The sequence below is a fragment of the Lissotriton vulgaris genome, chromosome 1_1, assembly GCF_964263255.1.
Source record: "Lissotriton vulgaris chromosome 1_1, aLisVul1.2, whole genome shotgun sequence".
In the NCBI taxonomy this organism is placed as follows: domain Eukaryota; kingdom Metazoa; phylum Chordata; class Amphibia; order Caudata; family Salamandridae; genus Lissotriton; species Lissotriton vulgaris.
Genome location: NC_141685.1, coordinates 1,886,647,566 through 1,886,671,400, shown reverse-complemented (window position 1 = coordinate 1,886,671,400; position 23,835 = coordinate 1,886,647,566). Strand labels below are relative to the sequence as shown.

The 23,835-nt window shown below is 43.4% G+C and overlaps 1 protein-coding gene across 16 annotated transcripts in view; it reads right to left on the bottom strand.

Moving 5' to 3' along the window:
• Nucleotides 1-23,835, bottom strand: part of NRCAM (neuronal cell adhesion molecule) — a 967,670-nt gene that overhangs the window by 233,245 nt on the left and 710,590 nt on the right. For all 16 annotated transcript variants that reach the window (XM_086919453.1, XM_086919434.1, XM_086919444.1 and 13 more), the window contains 3 exons: nt 22,002-22,113; nt 20,800-20,984; nt 12,291-12,422 (listed from right to left, as the gene is read on the bottom strand). In XM_086919453.1, the coding sequence (XP_086775579.1) occupies nt 12,291-12,422; nt 20,800-20,984; nt 22,002-22,113 (429 nt within the window). The remainder of the gene's footprint in view (nt 1-12,290; nt 12,423-20,799; nt 20,985-22,001; nt 22,114-23,835) is intronic.

Genomic DNA, 23,835 nt, shown 5'->3' with positions numbered 1-23,835 from the left:
GGCCAGGCTCACCAGCCAATCACACGCCAGGAACAAATTACACAAATATGCCAACCTCTAAAAGTGGCACTTCTAGACTAGACACAGTCATGCCGCATATATCATTTCGGAGCATTCAATCTCACGAGTACGTACATATCAAACTCGACCCTGCACTCCCCACACATCAGGAACAACCATGGGCATACCTATTCCCCATTCATTCCTATCGGAGGGCAGGTCACTCACCACACATACACACAGAGCTCAAGCACTTTACACTGTACCACAGTGAAAAAGTGCGCAGAGGCCTAAAATCACTACCACCAGGTTCCAGAAAGAGGCTAGGAAAAAGCAAAAAGTCTCGGGGTGAACCTGCCCAAAGGGCTGGGTTCAACAGTGTTGAAGCAGGATGAGGAGACGGCGTTGACCTGCTTAGTCATGGAGAGGGTGGAGTCGAGAATTATCCCTGTCTCGAAAGAGATGTTGATTATTTTCCGGAGTTGAGGTGCGATGGCTGTGCCGGCCCTGTTGAAGATGTGGTGAGGGCATGGGTCTAGCGGTGATTCAGAGTGGATGGTGTTCAAGATCTTGCTGGTGTCTTTGTCGCTGATCTTGGTCCAGGAGAGCAGGCAGTTGGTGCGGGTGGTGGACGTGGCAGCGGTAGGTGTTGGGGGCATCGCGGTGTTGAAGCTGTCGTGGATGTCGGTGATCTTGCGGTGGAAGGAGGTGGCCAGTAAGTTGCACAGGTCTTGTGAAGGTGGTATGTCGTTGTTGTTGGAGCTGGGGTTGGAGAGCTCCTTCACAATGTTTAAGAGCTCTTTGATGTTGTGTGCGTTGTTATCTAGGCGGTCTTTAAATGAAGCCCTCTTGGCAGTTTTGATGAATTTATGGTGTCTGCGAGTGGCGTTCTTGTGGGCTGCGCGGCTGTCCGGAGTTCGTTTGCGGAGCCAGTTCTTATTCAGTTTTCGGCATGTTCGTTTGGAGGCTTGGAGGTCTTTGGTGAACCAGGTAGCCTTCTTGCTAGTGTGGCTGTTGGAGGGTGCCTTGAGTGGGGCGAGGGTGTCGGCACAGTTATTGATCCATTGACTGAAGATGCCGGTGGCGGTATCTGGGTTTAAGGGCTCGGCGGGTAGGCTCCGGGCGAGGGTGGTGGTTAGCTGGTCTTCGGTGACCTTGCGCCAGCTGCGTTGAGGCATCTGCTTGGTGCGGTTGTGCGTAGTGGGCTTCTTGAAGGTGAAGTGGATGCACTGGTGGTCGGTCCAGTGGGGTTCCGTGGTGTGGGTGAAGGTGAGGTGGGGGCTTGCTGTCAAGATGGGGTCAAGCGTGTGGCCGGCGACGTGGGTGGGTGTTGTTGCGAGTCAGAGGTTAGCTAGGTTGTGAATCAGAGTGGTGGAGTTTGTTTCGTTGTTTTACTCAAGGTGGAAGTTCAGGTCCCCGAGGAGGATGTAGTCCGTGGAGGCGAGGGCATGTGTGCTGATGAGGTCGGCGATGGAGTCGCTGAAATGTGGTCGTGGTCCAGGGGGGTCTGTAGACAAGGGTTCCTCTGAGGATAATGGTCGCGTTGGTGTGAATCTGGAAGTGCATGTGTTCAGTGGTGCTGAGGGTGTCGTCTGTGTTGGTCGAGACTTTGAGGTGGTTCCTGTGGATGAACGAGATTCCTCCTCCCGTGCCTTTGGTGCGGTCCTTGTGGGTGATCTTAAAGCCTTCCGGGATGGCTATGGCGATGTCAGATGCCGAGGAGGGGTTCAGCCAGATCTCGGTCAGGAAGGCGACGTCTGGGGAGGTAGAGTCGAGGAGGTCCCAGAGTTCAACGGCATGTTTGCGGGTAGATTGGGTGTTGAGGAGGATTCATCTGAGGTAGTTGGCTTCTTTTGTTGGTGATTTGGTGGGCCGGATGCTGGTGAAGCAGCCGGTCCGGCAGGTGAAGGGTCCGTGGATGTGCTTCGGGGTGGCTCAGTAGCATGTGTGTTCTAGTCTGGGGTTGAGTGCGTGGAGGGTGCTGGCATCGTAGCGGAGTCAGGCAATGTGGGGGCCAGGGGTTCTGGTGCTGGGTGCGGACGGGCGCAGATGGGCTTGCCTTCGGCATGCAAGCGGCACGTCCGCTGCGCACATCCGCTGTACGGCCACCATATATGGGGTGGGTGGGGTGAGGAGCAGCTGGGAGGCGGGAGCGAGGAGGCCAATAGAGGGCGAGGGGGACGGGGACGCAGGTGACGCAGCGGCAGGAGCCGGGGACGGGAGGGGGTGGAGAGGGAGTACAGAAGGCAAGAAGGGGGGCAGGGGGGGCCAAAATGGGGTCCGCTGAGGGCACAATAGCAGTGAGAGTCCAAATGACGAGTACAGCAAAAATAACAAGAAGCAATAGCACAGAGAAAAAGCAGAAATTAAAGAGACCAGGTGACAAGTACAGCAAAAATAACGAGAAGCAATTGCACGGAGCAAAAGGAGAAAAGAAAGAGACCAGGTGACGAGTACAGCAAAAATAGCGAGAAGCAATGGCACAGATCAAAAGCAGAAATGAAAGACCAAATGACAAGCAGGTCCTACAGCGGGTCTCAAACCCTGGCAACAGCGGCAGAGGCTGGCTGGGAGCACTGGCGCGATCAGGTGGAGCTGCGCGGGGAGTGGAACAACCTGCCTGGAGGCAGGGTTAGGTCCCGCCGGGAGTGGCGCAACATGCCTGAGGCAGGGTTAGGTTAGGTTAGATTCTAAAAATATTTATGTAAAAATGGGTGACACAATATACCCTTGTGAGCTTGGGTGAATAAGCTTCGGGTAATGATGCCTACAAGGGATGTGTTTAGACGTATATTTAGGTAAAAATCTCTGATTACTCACTAGACGTCTAATCCTGACATCAAGACGCCAATTTAAGGCACAATTGTCTACATTATTTAAAGAAGATAAATAAATCAATGAAACCGGGTGCATTTCTTAATTCATTATATTTCACTCATAGAAAGGTGATTTCTTTAGGGGGTCTGAATAAAAAGGTACTTCAACAGCATTGATAACAGAACTGAAAAATCTTTGACAGCTAAGTTTTGCTAGTTATCAATGCACGAAAACCCGCTTCCAATAGTATACAGTTTGGAGACTGTCCTTGACATAGGAACAAAATCTCACAGACAACCTTTACAAAATGAGTTAGGGCATCGACATTTCGGTCTTTTCTGAGTCAAGTCTAAGACCATCATCAGGACAAGTTGTTTCATGTGAAGATCCAAGACCTCTTGAGACAAGAGTCAAATCAATTCTAAAGAGGGAAATCTCGCAGTTAAGTAGTTGAATATTTACGCTGGGTGATTGCGGCGTCTTGCAGCAAAACCTCCTCACTCCAGGCAGGGCTTCTTTTGTGATGGGCAGAACAATGTTGGCATCAACTGTTGTAATGGGGTGGTGAATTCTAAGACGTTTTTGACACCCCTCTTAGGATGCTCCAGAGATTGGAGCAACTGGTTTTAGTCCTACACTGTGCAATACAATTAATAAAGGATATGTCCAGAGGCAGTTTTAATCTATTTAAATTTGGGTCCTTTCGTTCACCAGGACATATATTATTCTGAGCTCCCTTTCCCAATGAAGGATTTTTTGGGTTAAGGTTGAGGCCATCGGGTTAGCATCATCTTAACCTGGCAGGGAAGACTGGCCAATGATGATGCATGACACAATTACTTGGGTGAGGCCTCTCCATCCATAAACAACAGGTGTCCATACTGGACAATAGTAGATAATCCAGGATTAGGAGGTCACTTTTCTGGGATCTAAGGGTGTGTTTAGCGTTGCCCTACCTTGCTGTGTGATTCTGGTATTGGATTAGGAGACAGTGGGGCAGAGTTTTTTGCTACTACTTCTCTCATTGTGGTCCTAATCTGTGAGTCCACGCTGCCAAGTGGTGCCACCCCAGTCCTAGGCTCTTGAAAGTGAGCTTAAAGTGCTCTGCCAGCCTCTAGATCCAGCGGAACTGACAAATCTCTTCTGTGCAGCATACACCCAAGCAGAACTGATGCATCATCACTGCTACATGAATTGCACCCATCACAAAGGCCCGCAGCCACAGCCATTCAGAACCAACGCATTGCCCGATATATTCTCAGCACAGGCCCTTGCATCTCTCATTGATGGAAGCCTTGGTGATGATGGACTCCACTTTCAAGGCCTTCAGAACAGATGCATTGCCCCAACTGTGTGCCCCATCCTCAACACTGGACTTCACATCACAAGCCCTGTTGACAAGGATCCTTGATGACGATGCAAGGCCTGTACATCGCAGCCTCACCACATCTCAAAACCGATGTATTGCTTCAGCTGTGTGATTCATCTTCGAAACGGATCCTCAGAACACCCCACAAACCAGTATTTAAGGTACTTTGATTGGTAGGCCTAACTGGGTCCCTGTAGCTGGCCCTCTCCATTGCGGTCAGCCCGAACGTTTGACTTTATTCTGGTCCGGTACGACCAGATATCCACAGTTGGCACTTTGGGCTTTTTGGCACTATTTTCAATTAAATCTTTAAACTTGAACATCTCCAGTTGTACCAATTGGATTTTTGTCATTTTGGTCATATTTATTTATTAAAATGAGTTCTATTTTTCTAACTTGGTGTGGAACCCTTTTCGTGTAGTGTTTTTAGTTTATTGCTGGTTCAAGCGATGCACAAATACTTTACACATTGCCTCAATGTTAATCCTGACTGCCCTTTGCCAAGCCACTAGAGGGTTGAGCACAGGTCAATTTAGGATTGGCTTGTACTTCACCCTGACAAGGATTGTGCTTGCTGCTTGACCAGGACTTATTTATTTATTTTGATTTTTCTATAGTGCAAACAAGATCCATTCGGGTGGCAGAGTGATTTACAGATATATCAAGAAGAAATATAGAAACACTATATAAAATACACTCAATGCAAATATATATATAAATGCACATATGGTAAACCGAGAGATAGAACATAGTATAGCATAGTCCAGGATTAGGGATATTCCGACGTGACAAGAGCAACTGACAAATAGGCGGGAGGAAGATAACAAGGGGAGATGAAGAAGAGACCTCAGGGTGAGATGAATTTGTTGGATAGTAGAAGTTTGACTTCCTTCCTAAATATGGATGTGGACGGGCTACATCTGATCTCAGTGGGGAGAGAGTGCCAAATGTTTGGGGCAATGGCAGCGAAGAATCGGTTGTAGGTTTTCTTTTTCTTTAATTTTTGTGGCGTAAGAAGTAAGAAGCTAGTGCTTCTGGAAGATCTTTTTCTACCTATTAGGGACAGTTTCTATTCCAAGTAGGAGGGGGTACTGTAGTGTGACGCCTTGTGGGTCAAACAAACAATTTTGAGAATAATCCTGGCCCCCATAGGGTAGCCATTCCGGTGATTAAAGGTCAGTGGTGATTTGATCACTTTTTTTATCCTGAGATGAGCCTAGCTGCTGCATTCAGTGTAGCCTTCAGTGGTGCAAGTGAGATTTCCAGGCGGCCCACCAGGGTAGTGCTACCGTAGTCTAATTTCGATACCACAAATATGTGTACTGCCATTGCGAGGTCAGCCATGGGGAGGAAAGGTGTTAGTTTTCTAAGAATTTCTCCAAGTATATGCAACTGATGATTAGCTCCTCTAGTGATGGCACTGTTGTATTTTTTCCTGGGGATGTCTTTGTCCAAGGTGATACCTATGGATTTGGCAGAGTCAATGATGAGTGGGCTGCAATTTAAAGCAGTGAGAAGAGGGAGTCAGTCTTTGACAATAGGGCAGAAGAGGCCCATCCTGTATTCTAGAAAGTAGATAAGGGTAGCATGGTTGATGGTGTCAAAGGCTGCTGACAGGTCTAGTAGGATTAAGGGACAAGATTCATTATGATCGAGTGAGTGTAAGACATTGTCAACAATGTGGACCATGGCAGGTTAGGTGCTATGATATGATCGGAAGCCATATGGACAATGATCAAGGAGTTGGAATTGCTCAATGTGATTGTGAAGCTGAAGGTGCACACATTTTTCTAAGAGTGACTTAAATTATTAAAAGCATTGAGAGGCAAAACATTTGCCCTTGAAAATATATTTGCATAAAATGCTACATTACTGCCTTGACTACAATGCTGCGATGATGGTTCAATTGGTGCCCAAAATCAACAGATCAGTACCTGCTTATACTGGGCTGTTGATAAGCAAAGTTTTGGTGACCCTTATTAGATGATGGGTATTCTAGCATCTGTTACGTACAGGCATGTAGATGAATGTTCTCTGTCTTCTATATAATGCATACAAAAAATAACTCAATGGATTTAACCCTTCTATCTGCCTGTCATGCAAAGCTATGATTCATGGTCTTTTCACTGAACAAGGGTACAGAATAAAATGTTTCTGCTGTATTAAAAGCCAGATGTCAATTCATGTTGAAGTAAGTTGTTTCATATTAATTTATTGTTGTTGTTGTTTCAAATGTCTTACATGTTTTAAATATGTATTGGCAAAATAATCTTTCGAGACATATATATTCATTCATATATTTTGTAATTAGAGTCTGTTTGCAGTTTCACATAATATATCATCCACCTTTTTGAATTCCTTCATTTGCTTCCCTGTCTCAGGATGTACTTCATAAAGCATGATAAAGGTTGAAAGCTAATTTTCTCCTGTCAGGCATATGGCTTATTCTTAGTCAACAAATATATCAGTCCTGTGGGGGCATGGCCTGCCTAGAGCCAAGATAGCTGCATAAATCAGGAGCTCCAGCGTGTGGCACCTCTGATCTCCAGTATCATCTGCATGTGGTCCACAAACTTGGCAGAATCCTCAGCCCATGAGACCGGGGGGTTGACCTCAACGGCCTTGGATGAAGAAAGGGTTGTGATCTATCGCCACAAGAAGAGACCAAGGCCGGAACCCATATGCAATGCAAAACGGCAGCCCTGGAGTGAGCTCCTTTCATGTGCCACCTTTGAGACAGTGGCTGCTTGAGCTGTAGACGGAGACAGCGTCAAGGGTGGTGATTTGTGGCCCCAAGACCTGTAACAGCTGATTGGGACTGAGCAGGCTCTGGGAGATGCCCTGCAGCTGCACAGAAAAACAGGAGAGGCGGGTAGTGAGACCACGGGCTGCGAGCCTGGAGGAACACCACCTGAGGCAGTTAACACAGAGAGAACACACACTGCTGGACACCTACTATTAAGGAATGGAGAGCTGCTGAACTGTCCCTCTGGTTAGATGGATGAGGTAGGCTGACTGGAGTTAAGGAGCCCAAGTACAAGATGTAATAGCTAGGAGTCCTGTGTGTCTTCTGGGAGATTTGTCTGGAATTTATGGGCTCTGCTGTAGCAAATAGGTTCTGACCCTGAGCGACATAGCATCCAGCTGGACAGCGGCCCGAGAGCCTTATACAGCACCATGAGGAAAAATGTGACCCCAGGCAACCGAAGCTGTCATTTGAGGGGTATATATAATTTAAACAGGCAGTTAATGAAGAACCAAAATAGATGCATCTGCATATATACAGGCGAAAAATCTTGAGGTCCAGCAAATACTACACAATCTCCAATCCAGCCTAAACACAATTGATAAAAAAACAGACACTTTAAGCACTAGATTGGATACTATTGCCACTAAGATAGATAAACATGAAGGCTGCATCACAGAAGTGGAACTCGCATATCAGCAGTGGAAAGCACACAGCAGGCAGAAAATGAGAAACTGCTACACATGGATCAAGTCCTGAAAATAATTAAAGCTAAAAATAAAGACCTAGAGGCCAGGTCAAGGTGCAATAATTTGCACATATTAGGAGTGGCTGAGTCGACAAATACTACACTGTTTCCTACTCATCCTATGCAAGGCGAGTATCCATCTGCATCAAACGTGGAACACCATTCAATCCTGTGCACACGCTAGCAGACTCTGAAGGGAGATTAATAATTCTGGGGGGGTTGCTGGGACTGCAGCCCTTGATACTAGTGAACACATACAGCCCCACTACGGATAACCTTGACTTCTAAAATACACTCTTGGGACATATTCAAACAGACAACACTGGTCTAGTAATATGAGGCACGGATTTTAACACAACAATGGACCCACAACAAGATAGATAGCACTATTTAGCTAGATGACATATTCACTCTGCAACGGTTCCTAACAACATTTTAGTTGAAGGTCAGTTGAATGATATCTGGTGACAAAGAAAGCTGGGCCTCGCTGGGCTGGGCGTCGCAGCCCCCACAAGATCGTTGTATCGTGCCACAAACTTCCTACAGAACCTATGCACCGGAACCCATACAAGTGGTCTTCCTTCCCATACAGACCGGATTCGTCGAAACACGCCCGCTGCTGCAGCGGGGCTGTCGCATCGCCTCCCCAAGGAATCAGGAACAACGCATCGCTTGTTTTGTACCACACCAGCTTCTGCTTTTGGAACTTTTTTGCAAGTAAAGGTACTGTGAGCTAAACGTGATGCAACTGTGAACTTTTCACGCAACTGTGGATTATTTTCTCGCAACCTATAGAACTTTATCGCACCCATATTCTTGAACTGTGTATGTTGGATTTTTGTCATTTTGGTCTTGTGTAGTTTAGATTAAATACCTTTATTTTTCTAAAACTGTTGTGGAGTCAGTTTGTGGTGTTTTCACTGTGTTACTGTGAGTGTTGGTACAAATACTTTACACATTGCCTTCTGATTAGCCTTGACTGCTCGTGCCAAGCTACCTAGAAGGTGAGCAGGGGTTATCTCCGAGGGTTTCCTCCTTACCCTGACTAGAAGCAAGGGTCCCTATTTGGACAGCGGTACCTATCTTTGCCAACGAGAGACCCCCAGTTCTAACAGTCCCACTGTGGCAAGACTAATGTTAACAGGCATTGGCATAGCCAATAGGTCTCACTTGTGGGACCTTATAAGTATTTAGTTATGCAGCACAACATCCTTGGTGCAACAACATCAACTGTTGCATGGCTAAACAATTATAAAGACCCAAAGGCGAGACCTACTGGCTATGCCAATGCTTGTTGTTATAGTGTTGTCACTCCTTGAAGCTACCCTTCACCAAAAATCTAGCTAATACTCTCTGAGATTTGGTAACAGACCCCTATTAATCTCGCTATACAAGGATTATATAACTTTGTATGAAAGGAATCCACAAAAATGACTCCCTCTACTTCTAAGAAAATTCCTCCACTTAGGATAGTGGTCAGGTCTTTCCAGCAAATTGAGACAAGTCAATTATACTTCCCCTTACACCTTGCACAGGCAAATTTGAGCTGGAGTATACGCTAATTTACACATACTGTCCCATTAAACATTTGGGCATATAGATTAGTCTAGAAAATGAGGAAATCCTAGTACTAAATTATGGAAGAGCCATTTCTAAGCTGGAATAACAAATTCCTGGTTAGCTAAAATTGCCGCTATCGCGACACGAATTGGCTTATTAAAAATGGTAGTACTGCTGATGTCCTCTTCTACTTTGTAAATATACCCATCACACTGGCCAACCACTTGTATAAAACTCTCGCCTCATTAATAGTACACCTCACTTCGAGGGGCAAACCACCACAAACAGGCTGGGCCACCCTAACACTGACATATGATAGAGGAGGATTTGCTATAGCAGATATGGACATGTATTAATGTAATGCTCAAGCTCACTATTACTGGCTAAAACCTCCTAAATACTTGGCCCAAATTGCCGCTGAAACTGATACAGCTTATGCAACACCTCTGAACATAACATAATGGAATAAAATAAATCACCACACGAGTGAGAGAAACACAGTGCAGAATGCAATCATAGGATAAAAAAAGGAAAAAGACAACCTTCCCACTCCTCTATTCCCCATCTGCCCCTTCTATTGTTTAGTGTAACAATGGAACCCAAAGATGTACCCAACTCTGCTAGCTTAGTGTAATAAAATGGGGATACCTCTACAAAGATAAACAATTTATTGCAATGGATACATTTGCCACACAACATCCGATGCTATACGATTATTATCCACTCGATAGACTTAAAATAACTAGTAAGAAACTCACCCCAGAATTTCTAGACTAACCAGATTAATCTAGCCCACTTGAGCTTTTAGCTGCTGCCAAGTCCGAAAAAACAAATGTCATCAATATACAGTGCTATACAGCAATCCCGTCCTAGGAGCTCATGCCCTGCTAGATCTGCCTGGGAAAAAGACCTGAACCAACAGATATCGGCCGAGGTGTGGGTGTATGTTGTGTGCAAAATCCTCCCTGGCTGCAGACTGCACCTAATACATTTCTGATTTCTCTACCGTCCCTACTATACTCTTAAAATTACACAATGGGGACCTGAGGGACACAACCAACTACAAAAGTTGTGGGAGGGGGAGGCAGACTTTATTCACTTTGCGTGACAATGTTAGTTGATCCACAATTTCTGGACTCAGACCATGCTCTCATTGTAGGATATGATTGGAACTAGGATTCAACTGTCCTCACTCATCGTATTATTGGGATGGGTTTAGAGAATTCCCCATACAGACCACAAATTTGGAGCCCTTGCCTTATCAATGGCTAAGAGATTAGTTGCTAAACATTGCGGCCGCGGAAGAGCTCTCACTTAAGAACTATGGATGCAAGAACTCAGGTAATGTAGTGAGCAGACAGAACTATATAATGAGTTGATGCCCAAGCCTTCTAGGCCACGTGACATCTAGATACTATTTCAGAACTTTTTGATTACATCCAGAAATAAATCTGTTTACTAAACAACTGAGTGACCACAGATAATGTCAATATTGGTTCGACTCATACTGGGGAGTGGGGTAATGCTAATCCTTGTGCTATTCAGTAGCAAGTACAATGAAGTGGTTGGGACGATATATTGTAATGCTATTGCCTATCTGTATTGTGCTGAACCGTATCGATGATGTATTTTGAGCACTGTTAAGTATATCAAAATTCTAATAAAAATATATATGTATATCAGTTCTGTGCTTGAGACTCATCTGATAGCACCACTGAGCATAAGCACCGACTCTCATCACTGAAGCTGGGATGTCAAAGTTCTTAAATATGGGCCTCCAGAACCAGAGATCATCTATATCACCAATGGCAATAGGTTAGCGCAAGTACAATAACGGCCTACAGCAGTTCTGAGAATTGTGTGACTTGCATGAATGCCACTCCGTTTTGGTATCCAGAATGCCATGCAAACCTCAACGTTTGACTAAACAAACACACTTTCCATAAAATTGTGTGACTGAAAGTTCTAAATTTGCAGGTTTAACAAAATTCCAATTACCAGTGGTCCACCATTTCCTTCAATAAAAATGGAGCCCACTTGTATGGCTGGGCCTATCACACATGACATGATAGACCCCAAAGCACAATGTTGTGAAATCAAAGTTTCACCACCGAAATTGATCTATTTTGGTGATGTGATTAGTGGCTGTATTTTTGCTTGGTCAAAACCCTAGTAAACCTTCTAAACCTGGACATTTCTGAAAACTAGACACTTGTGAGAGTCTAGACTGGTGTGACTTGGGTGGATCCTATGATGATTTCACCTATAATGGCCAGCTACACTCCAACCTTCACAAAACTCAGAATTTTCCTCTAATTTATTTAATGGAAAGTTCCAGATTCTGTGGCGATCCACAAAACTTCCTACTATCCAGCATTCCCATAATTATCCTCATAAATTGGATCTACACTTGTGTCACTGGGCCTATCGCCCACAGCAGGAATAGCGGGAAATGTGGAGGTATGAAGTCAATGTGGTCTCCTTCACATGGTCACTTATTTAGTCCGTTACTGACACAGGCAGTAGGATCTTATGACTGTTGATGCAGTGCAGGAAGTGTAGTGATCAGATAGTATAAATTAGGCAATGCAGTGAGGGTTTACCTTCAGATGTAATGTATTTTTGAAGGAAAATCTGAGCCAACAATACAAGTATCAAAACCATTTCCAATGCAGATAAGTCTGGGTCTGATAATATGGGGAAAAACAGCAGACATCATTGTTTCTAGTAGCAATTCTGGAGTCTGGAGATGAAAGTATGCTAAGACATATTTTTTAAATAGGTGAGATATTTGTTACTATTGAGAGGACATCTCATATTAACGCTACATCTTCCCGTAACATTAGAGGGTGACTATTATAATGAGGAGCGGAAAACATGTTCATATACTGATTAAACTCCTATCTTGCCCATTAATGTCGCAAACGTAATCAGTGCCTTTATCTTTTTCATGTTTTTCATTTTTATGTTGCAAAAGGATTGACAGATATTCTTCATTTCTATGACAGGGTTTTTTCCTTAGCAGGTCTCTTGTCATTATTCTAACTTACATTTTATTGGGACTCCATTTGTGGACCAGGTAATTGTAGGTTTTGGGATTCCATCAGCTCTACATATAAGTGTCCCAGTATCGCCAGGTGACAGTACAAGATTTCGTGGTGCTGTTAACCAATACGGTGCCGCTATACATTAGAAATGGAAAACAATCGAAATATATATTATGAGAATATATTCAAACCACACAAGAACAGCATTTAGAAATACAATGAAGCAAATGTTTGTGGATGTTATGCTATACATTTCATAATTTATTCTGTGTGAAAATGGAGTAGCCCACTATGTGAAACACAGTCTAGAGTACAGTAGAGTCAATTAAGGAGGGTATAATTCTTGATTTTCCATGAGGATGAGGAATATTTTTCATTAATTTAAGACAAATGTATAGGTTTATTACCCAATTTATTTACAACTATGGCCTTTCATTGCCATGATGAGATCTACTGTCAGATGAGTTTGGCCAAACAGGATGCAGGATGAGGTATTCATCGCAAACATGTCTACTTCCCTATGTAGCAGGTAAACCAACATTTATACATACTCATACCAGTAACAGCAATAGCAATAAAAACTCATCTGATTGGACTCTGAATTGGAAGCAGCTGTTAATGTCCACAACTATAAGTGTTTAGCGCTGTAGATTAACACATTTACCTTAATGCAGCAGACGGTTTGACTTTTGCCACTTCACATTAGTATACTAAAGTTGTACCACCACTCTCTAAGGAGAAGTGGTGAGCATTACCACGAAGAGCTTCTGCTGCTTTCTTTCCCTTGTTTCACAGTAAGTTCTACTGCTGAAATGAGAAATGTAAATGACTCCTGCAGAAAGTGCCTACATGATGGCTTCCTCAAACCGCTGATGTGAAGAAATCCATCAATTTTGTTTCTTTCGCCGTTTCTGCTTTTTATTTGAACTTCTGGATTTTTTTCACTCTGCATGGGCTGAAGTGTTCAGAGCAGTCCCTCTCAAAAGTGTTCTGTGTTATTTTTGGGTCCTCACAGTTTTGCTCCTCTTTTAGCCTATCCTGACCCTGCAAGGGTACTGGGCCGAGAGTCATTTTAAATTATCATTAACTCACACCTTAGAGATCAGTACTATTAGTATAGGGAAAACTGTCCTAGGGCTGGGGTAAGTTCTCCCTTTCAGCAGCTTGAATAGTCTTAAGACAATATGCCAGTCTTTTCTGCATGTCTATTATAGAAAATGTTATGTTACTTAATAATTCCATTCAATCAATCATTCAGATTTGTAGGCGTAATACCCCTGGTTGTATCTGGGCACTGAGGATGCTGTGTCTCAGTCGAACAGCCAGGTGTTGAGTCTCTTTCTGAAATTCGAATGGTAGGGTGTTGTTCAGAGGTGTAGGGGCAGGCCGTTCCAAGTATTGGCGGCAATGTAGGAGAAGGAACGGCCCCCACTACGGCTGCAATGGGAAATAGCATTTACAACGCTGTTATTACCACACAGGTAGGTAACAATGCGGTCGTTACAATGACTGCGTTGTTACCACACATGGCTTTACATCGCAAGTCATTTCTACGACTTGCGCTAGGTGGTGTTCAACACCAGTGAATGCGTTGGATTTTAAGTACAACACATTCCCTGGAGTAGGAATAGTAATTTATACTATTCCTAAATCCAGCGCGCTATCTAGTGCAAGTCGTAAAAATGAATTGCGATGTAAAGCCACACGTGGTAACAACGCGGTTGTTGCAACGACGCGTTCTAACCTACTGTGTGGTATTTGCTGGCGAAGTAACGTCATACATTCTGCTGCAAAAAATGTGGGGAGTGGGCGAATAAGGAGGAATGCAGGAGGGTTGATGGAAATTCAGTCAATGGTTGATGTAGAATGGTCCTTGATTGTGGAGGGCATTGCAGGCATGTGTGAGGATCTTGAACTGACATTTCTTCTGCATGGGGAGCCAGTGGAGTTGGGGGTGATGTGGGATTGTTTGGGAAGGTCCAAGATGGGTTTGTCTGTCGTGTTCTGTATGGTCTGAAGTTATCTGAGGGGCTGGGTGGAGATGCCGGAATGAAGGGTGTTGCCATAGTCGAGGCGACTGGCAACGGACTGACTTTCTGGTGTTGATTGGGACCCATCTGAAGATTCTGGGGAACATAGTAGAGTGTGGAATCAGGAGAAGGAGGCGAATGCATTGACTTGTTATTTTGTCGTCAGTTGGCTGTTGAGGAGTATCCCTACGATGCATGCATGATCTGTAGGTGTGGGGGTTGGTCCAACTTTAGCTGGCCACCAGCTGTGGTCCCGGGCAGAGGTGTTGCTCTTGCAGATCAGTACTTATGTCTTGAAGTTCAGTCGGAGGCAGTTTCTCATCCAGTTGGCTACGCTGGTCATGGCACTGGAGAAGTCGGTTTTGGCGTTGGTGGGGTCATCAAGAAGTGAGAGGATGAGTTGAGTGTCGTCTGCGTAGGAGATTATATTGAGGCTGTGGGATCTGATGACTTCTGCAAGGGGAGTCATGTAGGTGTTGAATAGGGTGGGGCTGAGTGATGATCCTTGGGGTACGTCGCTGATGATACCCTTGGGTGCGGAGGTGAAGGGAGGCAGCCGGATTCTCTGACTGCGTCCTGTAAGGAAGGAGGTGGTCCACTTGAGGGCATTATGCTGTATGCCAATGTTGTAGAACCTGTTGATGAGGGTGTTGTGGGAGACGGTGTTGAATGCTGTAGAGAGGCCAAGGAGGATAAGGGCAACAGTTTCTCTGCAGTCCAGAGTTATGATGTCATCTGTGGCAGCAAACAGTAAGGTCTCAGTGCTGTGGTCGGCATGGAATCCTAATTGTGAGGTGTCCAGTAGGTGGGTTTGTTTCAGGAAAACGTAAGATGTTGGTTGATGGCTTTTTCAAGAACTTTGGCTGGAGCGGCGAGCATGTAGATCAGTCGGTCGGAGGAGAATTTCTTGAGGAGAGTCTGACTTCCGTGTGTTTGCATCTGTCTGGAAAGGTTGCTGTGTTGCTAGAGGTGTTGAGGATGCTAGTGAGTTTTGTGCTGGTTGTGTTCATTGCTGAGGTTGAAGTGGTGGTGGGGGCTGGGGTCCTTGGGTGCCCCAAAGTTTATGGAAGACATGATGGCTGTGGTGGTCTGGGTAGTATGTGGAGACCAGTTGGAGACCATTTGACTTGAGTTTGCTGGTCGGTTGAGGTTGTTGAGGCTGAGAGTGGTAGGTTGGGGGTTGAAATTTTTGTAAATTGTGGCAATCTTGCTGTGGAAGTAGTCTGAGAGGGTCTCTCGAATTTCTTGAGACGGGTGGATGGGGTTTTCTATGGCTTTAAGGTTAGAGAATTTCTTGACTATAATGCAAGGGTGCCTGCATTGGCGCTATGCAACTAAATTTAGCGCCAACGCAGGGGGAAACGCAGGGCTGCACCATACTCTTGTGAATGTGGTGAAGCCCTCTGTTTCTAAAGTGACGGACCGTGTTGTTAGCCTTCTTGGCTAAAGGACATACTTTGCCACTTTCTTTGTGAATATGCCCCCTAGACTAAAACGGATCAAACCACTTTGTCAAAGTCTGGAAGTTAGGCACTTTTGGAAAGCACTGAGGATATGTAACACAGATGCTACTCCTTTTGTCGTAGATGCTGTATCTACATTTCTTCAAGTATCTTGATCTATAAGAATTAATTTGCTTAAGTCTTTGAATGCTCTGCACCCTTTGCACTAATGTTTGCACAATTAATATCAATGTTCCTTATTTTTGTTACATGATGGCCTGTCCAGGCAGTATTTTAATGTTGTTTTACTAATTTCAACATACTCTGTTCGAAAGGTTGTATTTCATCTCAGTATGTAAATCTGTTTTTTATGTGTGCAGTGTTGATGGATTTCTAAGTATCCGAAGTAACAATAAATGAAATGAGAATTAAATGAAGTAAAAGTAGGATTGTTGGAATAGGAACATTTTGCACATGGTTTTTACCATTCAATAAAGGTATGCCTTTTTTCTTTACAACCCAAGTTTTGGCCCCCTGGCCTCACTTTACTGCAGGCTTTGCTTGGAACAACAGAAGGAAAAGGACTCTCCATGTATGTTTTCAAAATGATTTCTACTATCTTCAAGGGGTGCATTAGAAGAATATGTTCATCCATTCAAGTTAGATCGAACAGGAATTTGTCAGTTCGATCACTCGACTCAACATAGACATGTGGGAGTAAAAAGCCTTCTTTGCCTAGTCAGAGATTTCCCATAAGATAGTCACCATGACAAATCCAAGCAATAGCTTTGACATCTTCAAGCTGGAGTTCCTGATCATGATGGTATGGCCTCCATTTGGGTTCAAACCATGAGTGACGTGGAATGCATGCAGTTTGACCAGCAGGGCTAGCAGTATTGCATGACAACTTGGATCACCATGACCTCGAGCCACCCACACATTGGAGTTGGTACTGCCTCAATGTCAATATATGTTGGTACAACCCATTGAAATGTAATTAAAAATAAAAGTAATTGCAGGTTGGTAGTAAAAACTAAACCTTGAAACCTAAAAAATGACACTTAGAGCATATACTGTTTCTAGATCATTTCAAAACCTTTTTTTGAACATTCAACTCTTGAAGCTGCATTTACATTTTTGGGATTTTTTTTAATTATTCCATTGCAATCTTTTGTCTAACTACATTTGTACCTTTTTAAGTTAACTTCAATGCAGACGTTTGTTTTAGGCCTTTATTTTTTGACTTCATTATCTGGTTGTATTTCTAAACATGTTGTGCTTATGTTATATTGAACAACTCATCCAATGTCATTGGATACAGCCTTGCTGTTCTAGCTCACCGACCTGTAGTTAGGACTGAGAGACACAGCTGATTCCTCAGATTTGACATTGAAGGATGTAACATTTCCTGCTGGCTGCTACTCCTTCAACATATACAACTGCACCTCCAATTTAGCAGCATTTCTCGAGGCAATCTAATCTCCACCTAATTTGGTTTGGCTGCTAGCTTGTTGTCAAAGATATATTGTTTATAACGTTATGATGGTACGAAAGCATTATCATTGTATTATGTGTGACGTAAGTGACCTGCACTGACTTTCGGTAGAGAAGCGAATTGCACTCAGGGCTCTCCACATTGTTCATAAAGTCCTTTACTCAGCAAGCCCAGCATATATGAAAGCCATGTTCCAATGTTATTTATCAGCTAGAAATCTCTACAGTGCAGCGCAAAATCAGATAAATGTTCCCAGTGTCAGTAGCCTTCTCAGTTAAACTCTGGAACAGGCTGCCCCTGTATCTTTAGTGAATAAAGCTACATCTCCCTTTTAGAAAGGTGCTGAAAACATGTATTTTTACTTAACAAGGCATAGGAGAACTGGGAATCTTTTTTTCCTTCTTTCTGTTCCTGCAGAGTGGCCTGGCAAGACTATGGCGACTAGACGCCTATGGGCATTTGCTGCACTTTAGGCATCCCGGTCATATCATATCATTTCATGATTAGAGGTCCAAGAGATTTGCAGTGTATATGGAAAAAAAAATATTGAGATGAATTGTACTAGGCTAAGATATAGAATACCTTTGCACCAACCTCACAGGAAAGATATGCACATATTTACTGCACTTCACCCTCAAAAATGCTATCAAATTTAGATTAGCTCCTCCACTGGAGGACAACAGTCGGTTGTTTACTCACAGCCCAGTCTACTGTGAGATTATCAGGTGGCTGCTGCCCATCTGTATTGAAGCAGAAATCAAATTACATGTTCTAGTCTTGTCTAGGACTTAGATAGTCCAGAACAAAGCACTTTCACAATTCAACAATTAACCCTGAAAAATAAAATGGAGATAGATATCATGCACATATCTCCCATAGTTTCACTGAAGCTTCCTGTTTAGAAAATACAATTGCGAAATATCTTCTGGCACTAGACTATTATTGGTTTAAACAGTGTGTGGTGTGCTTATTAGATTTTTCAACGGGTATGAGTGGGTCTTGGTCTGCCTTTGAGTGCACCTGGCGCCTCTATGACAGAGGAAAAAGTATAGGTAGGGTTGTGCGATGATTTACAGAACCCTCAGCTAACCCACGAACCAATCTAACAAGCCACTAATAGGTGGCTAGCCTCCAGCTGTAGCTGAAGCTTCTTTCAGCCAGTCAGGTCTTTTCCCATCTGAACTACATTTGCCTAACAGGCAGAAATTATACAAAACCAAACAGTTGTGAAACTGAATTCATATTGTGCCTGTAGATAGTGTTGTCTGATTAATTCATGTCTCTGGTTTGCTTCTGTTCCAGTCCTGGGCTGCCTTTCAAAAAACTGCTGCAGAGTTCGGGAGGAGTTGTCCTGTTTCCCTTTGGTTGAATAAAGTATACAATGTATGGTCAAAGCAAACAAATTGACTAGAACAGTTGTGTGCCAATGACATAGAACGACTTGGTACAACTGCTTCTGGATTATCAGTTTATCCCTTAGATCTCCAGACAACACCCTGCCTCTGAGGTTCTGTGATTCTGAACCCGTTTTGTGAAGGTCATGGTATCGTTACGATTTTGGTAGTAGCGAACCGCAAATGACGAGTGCGGCAAGTACGAGTGTTTTCGTCATGTTCGATTGATGGATTCACTATGTATTTAGGGATTTCGTTCTGAACCTTTGGGTTCCATTTTGTGTACGGCAGCCATTTTGTGGTTGCCCTCACATAGGCTGATGACTACGGCCGAACGAGTCTCTAGGACACGTGCACCTTTAGCTGACTCTTAGATGACCTGAGCGAACTGACTCCGTTGCCTGAAGCTAACTTGCTGAGCCAGTTCCTTGTCCGGCAGCTGGTCAAGATAGAGATCAAAGAGCAGGACATTGCTGAGTTTATGGTACATGCACACACCCTTCTATCTTGCTTTTCATCTGTTTCTGTTCCTTCTTTTATGGCCTGTTTATGATTTGGGTTGTGGTCTTTTATTATGGGTTCGTCCGGCCTGTCCGTGCAAGAATGTTGGGCTTTCCCGTGTAATTGATGGTGGACTGGACAACTGAAAAGTGGGCTTGTCGTTATGCGATACCTTTTGCAATGTCACCTATGATTGGATAGTTTGTAAATAATGGGTATTTGGTAGGAATGTGATTTTTAGCATAAAAGACGATGTCTCGCAATACGAAATTGAAGCAGATTCTGACGAACTACCCGTGTCGTACTTCGTAGAAGTTCTGTTCCTGGTTGCAACCAATAAATTTGATCTTTGACGTCACCGAGAAGTATCCCGTGTCTCTGTATGCCAAGACAGGTGAACTCGAAGACATCGGGCGTTTCCCCTGGCGCCGCTGGGTTCTAAAACCCGGTTCTTCACCTCCCCTATTTAATACCCAGAATGAAAAGATTCTATACAACAACCACAAAAAGCCCATTGCAGTGCACAGGTGCTGTATTTCATGAAGCATTTGGGTCAGGTTGTGTGAGATGTAGTAAGGGTTGCTGGTAGAGGAGAGGCTAGATGAAAAGGAGGTTTCATAGTGCTGGGGATTGAGTTTAGCCAGATGAGGGAAAGAGGGTAGCTACTGCAAGAAGATGGGTAGTAAAAAGAGACTGTACAGTGACATCAGAGGGAGACAGGCCTAAGATGTATTATATATACTCTTATGTGATGCAAGTAGACACTAGCTCAGGATAGAGAAATTCAAAACTCTTGTGGTCACAAAGCTATCATTTTGCATCAGACAAGGCTTAGTGACGGCAATAGAGTAGTTTGAAATTGTACTTTGGAAAGTGGGGAAAGTGTTTCCGAAGCACCAAGTAGCTTTTGCAGCCACTTGCAAAATGCAAATAGAAGGCACGAAAGATGTGTTCCCCTCCTCTTCGTGAATGGAAAGGAATGTATCAGTGCTTCATGGCCGCAAACCATTGATCTGTTGCTGACCCCCGAGTTGTGTGGTCATAAATTTACAAAGGGTAAACAGTTCCGGGAGGGGCACTTTCGCCTTTGGGGATCATTGTGGGCAGCCTTGGGTGGAACAGTGTTTTCCAGGAGCCACTAGATGCTCCTCCCGATGTCTTACCTGAATGAAAGCTTTTTATTTTCAAACAGCACATGTCCCTTTAAGGGACACATGCTGCATTAAAAAATATATTTTTCTTTAAAGAATGCAAACACGGGAATAGTGGTCTGCTGTTCCTTCTAGCCCTTGCATTTTTAGGCTTTTTTGAGGGTCACAGAAAGCTTCTTCCTAATTAATATTTATTAGGTAGGAGTTTTTGTGAGCTACAAATTCATAATTTGCAATGGGATTGCTTTGGACAGCAGTCACAAAGTTAAATAAAGTCCAGGTTGCAATGGACACTGCAGTAGCAGACAAACAAGCGACATCACAGTTTAACAGGAGATAAACATGCGTACACATTTGGAGTAACACTAACGTTTTAGGGCAAAGTGAAGATCCGAATAAGAAAACAATGTATTTTAGCCTTGTGTAAGAACTGGGTTATGTGACCTCATGATAATCTACCATTAAATGTTTAAAACAAGCCAATTAAAACAAATTGTACCTTTAACAACGACAGTAAAAATGTGATGTGTGGATCCCAGGGAATTCTTTGCTGTGCACTTGTAATTTCCTGCGTCTGCCTGCGAGGCATCAATTATTTTGAGCGTTTTGCCAAAATTTTCGTAGAATGTCCTTTTGTTGGGCAATTCTCCAGCTTCTTTACTCCAGAGGATCTCTGGGGTCGGCCTATAAACATAAGAAAATACACTGCTGAATTACACGAACGATAACCAAAGAAAATATCAAAAAGATGAAACGCTGCACAAATTGATCTCGTGCGAGCACAAAGAAGACTCTAATGAGCCAGCTGCACGTTGTGTTTGCTGCAGGCATTTACTAACTAAAAGTCTGTCTCTAGCAGAAGACAGCTCCTTTTACAGTATAACCTTTTTTTTTTTAGAATTAAGCAGCTCATGTCAAAATGCTCACTACAGTGCCATAGAAATGTACTTCACAATACCGATAAATTATATTATGTGTTCTGCCCCAATATGAAAGGCTAAACTTCCACTTGGACTTGGGTGTAATCAATGCACTAAATTCATTCCTAAATCCAGGGTATCGGATTCCACTGGGTGCTATAATTCAACCCCAGTGCACTTGCAACCAGGGCCATAGGATATAAAATGGAACACAATTGTTTGTACGGGGAAGGTAAATTGTGGCATTGTTCAGACTGTATCACCTGCACCCATCGCAAAGAATATACCTACATTGTTTCATGCTGCTGTTTAAAGGTGGCAGTCACATGTTTGTAATACCATTTTAATAGGATTCCCAAAGGGTTCCTTTGGCGCCCAACACTTAAGCCAAGGGGCAAGAAAATACACCGTTATGGCTCATTTCATTTTCAAAGTGCTTAATGTCCGGAAACCCAGCCAAAAATCTCCAACCAATCAGACTTGAATATTTCTCAAATTTTGGGTCTGTGGAAAGTTTTCAAACACGAATCCAAAGAACTCCACGAATTAACAGTCCATATATCGCTTCAGTTTTACCCTTTCCAGCCCACCAAATAAGTTTCATGCTAATTTCTTGAAAAATACTGGACGAGATTTTGGGTATGTCAACCTGTAAATTTAGAGTTGTACTTTATTGCTTTTAACTGGGAGACTGGCCCCAGCAGCCTGTAGCTAGAGGTTTCTCAATTCCATTTAGAGTGTCAGGTTTTTAACAATGAGCACAAAAATCTCTGTAACTCACAATCCTTCCGCTATGCACTCCAAAAGGAGCACTTGCTTCCTCAGCACCGTTCTTTCCCTGCTGGAACGCGGTGGTGTTAAGAGAGTTGGGCGTCTTTCTCCTGTTGGACTATCTGTAAAAAAAGCACAGAAATATTTGGTAAGCAATTGTTATATTCACCCCACAACCCTCTATTTTTTTTAAAAAGAAGCAAAAGAAAAATGATCCTAAAAAGATGTAATGCTGATGGTTCTATTTGAAATGTAGAAAAATCTATATATCAATGAAGGCATGCAGAGAAAGTATTCCAAGTTGTACTGTGCTACCGTACCTAAGCTACTGTCAGAACACTTCTATCTCTGTAAGGTATCAGAACTTTATCAGTGGTGTAATGCAAGCCCCTGCAGCCCCTGTAGCGCAGGGGGCCTGCAGCCCTTCGTGGGACCCCAAACCCTTGAGGGGTCCACCATTTTGTCCAAAGCCAATTGATATCTTTGAGATAGCGATACTTAGGGGCTGCTCATCACATTCTGCAGAAGTGCCCCATCGTTTTGCATTACGCCACTGGATTTCATTCATGATATATCACATCTATAATGACAAACCTATTTGCCAATCAAAACTAGTAGAAGAGTAGAATGGAGGGGGCTGGGACTCAAAGCTATGTTTCCAATGGACATCAAGTCAGTCAATTTGTAGAGACACTTGGAAGTTCTTGAAGTCACTTGTAACATATCAAAACATTTTGGAATGATGAACGACTTTCAATTCTTTCTATGTTCTAGCTTAAGGTATTTTATTTTCATGTTCATAATAACATATGCACCGGAGAGCAGAGTGTTAATGTTAACATTCGATCTTCATGTTCAAGAGGGAGGTTTGTACTCGTTGATTTCTAAATAAAAGAGCAAGCCAAATTATTTATGCATCTGTTCAATACATTCAAGTTGGTATCTTGAATAAGATGTGATCAAAATAGTAAATTAGGCATGTATCTGAATTTAATTTAGTCCCACTTTCCTCCACTAGTTTTATTCTTCAATTTAGGTTCCACAAAACTGGTACACCACAAATCTATGAAGACCTGATGCAACAGAAATGAGAGCCAGTATAAGAGATATCATGTGTAGGTTCTCAATTTTTATACTGCCATCCACAACCATCATTAATGAATCAAGTGTACCCCTTTCTTCCTTCATGTGTGTTAGTGATGGTGCTGACTTGGGAAGCAAGTTGTCTGCTTCCTCATTTTTATCAGTGTCATGGGAAATATTTCCATAACCTGACCTTCATTAGAGTCAAAACTGAGTAAGGCCTTTAGCCACTGATAGTACTGGAATCAAGATTGAGGTCAAGGAATAAAGTCTGATGAGTAATGACTGGCTGAGTTTCGTAATCTCATATTGCACCCTAAGCCTGTTGAGGGCTGACACTGGTTCAGGTTCAGATACGAGGCATGGGAGTTGGATCCAGTAGAGTCAGAATCTGCACTGGCACAGAAAGGACTTGATATACCCAGGTCAACTGAGGCCTGAATTCACACCAAAGGGAGCTGGGAGTATCTGAAAGAGTCGCCACATGATCTTCTTGAAGGCTGCTGTTTATATTGATTAATGATTGCCCGGGGAATTTGGAGTTTGGGACCAGTTGCATGCCAAAATCAGAATCCAAAGACATTTGTGGGGTATGATCTTTCGATTAATGTCCTTGTGCCTTCTCACTTGGGTTGAGCCTCACTTAGCTTTCGTGCTCTTTTGGCTAATTTTCAATTTCAGCTTACTGGAAAACTTTGAGAGGGAACAGCACTTCGCATTGCCTCTTGAAAGAGATTGTGAGTGGCCTCATGCTTATGAAT